This window comes from Acanthisitta chloris, unplaced genomic scaffold (genome assembly GCF_000695815.1).
Source record: "Acanthisitta chloris isolate BGI_N310 unplaced genomic scaffold, ASM69581v1 scaffold4544, whole genome shotgun sequence".
In the NCBI taxonomy this organism is placed as follows: domain Eukaryota; kingdom Metazoa; phylum Chordata; class Aves; order Passeriformes; family Acanthisittidae; genus Acanthisitta; species Acanthisitta chloris.
Genome location: NW_008670838.1, coordinates 14,545 through 14,795, shown reverse-complemented (window position 1 = coordinate 14,795; position 251 = coordinate 14,545). Strand labels below are relative to the sequence as shown.

Here is a 251-nt window from a genome sequence, read left to right as displayed (position 1 = left end):
CAATGGGATGACAGTCAGCTATGCCAACTACTTCCAGCACCCCTTTTCAGGACCTTCAATGTTTACTTTCCCATTTCTGCCCTTCAACCCCCTCTGTAGCAATGGCTACATCAACACTCAGCAGTACAACAGCAGCACCACCTTCCCCGTGGTGCACACAGCTTACAACAGTGGTCTGGCTCCTGACTCTGTCATGGCAGGACAATCCACCTTTGCTGTCCCCCCCATGCAGAACTTTATGGCAGGGGGCG

General features: G+C 53.0%; 1 protein-coding gene across 1 annotated transcript in view; it reads left to right on the top strand.

Moving 5' to 3' along the window:
• The window catches only part of ZCCHC14 (zinc finger, CCHC domain containing 14), a 50,176-nt gene that overhangs the window by 48,217 nt on the left and 1,708 nt on the right, over nt 1-251 (top strand). Inside the window, 1 exon segment of the mRNA XM_009073823.1 lies at nt 3-251. This exon segment is cut by the window's right edge and continues 11 nt beyond it. Coding sequence (XP_009072071.1) covers nt 3-251 — 249 coding nt within the window.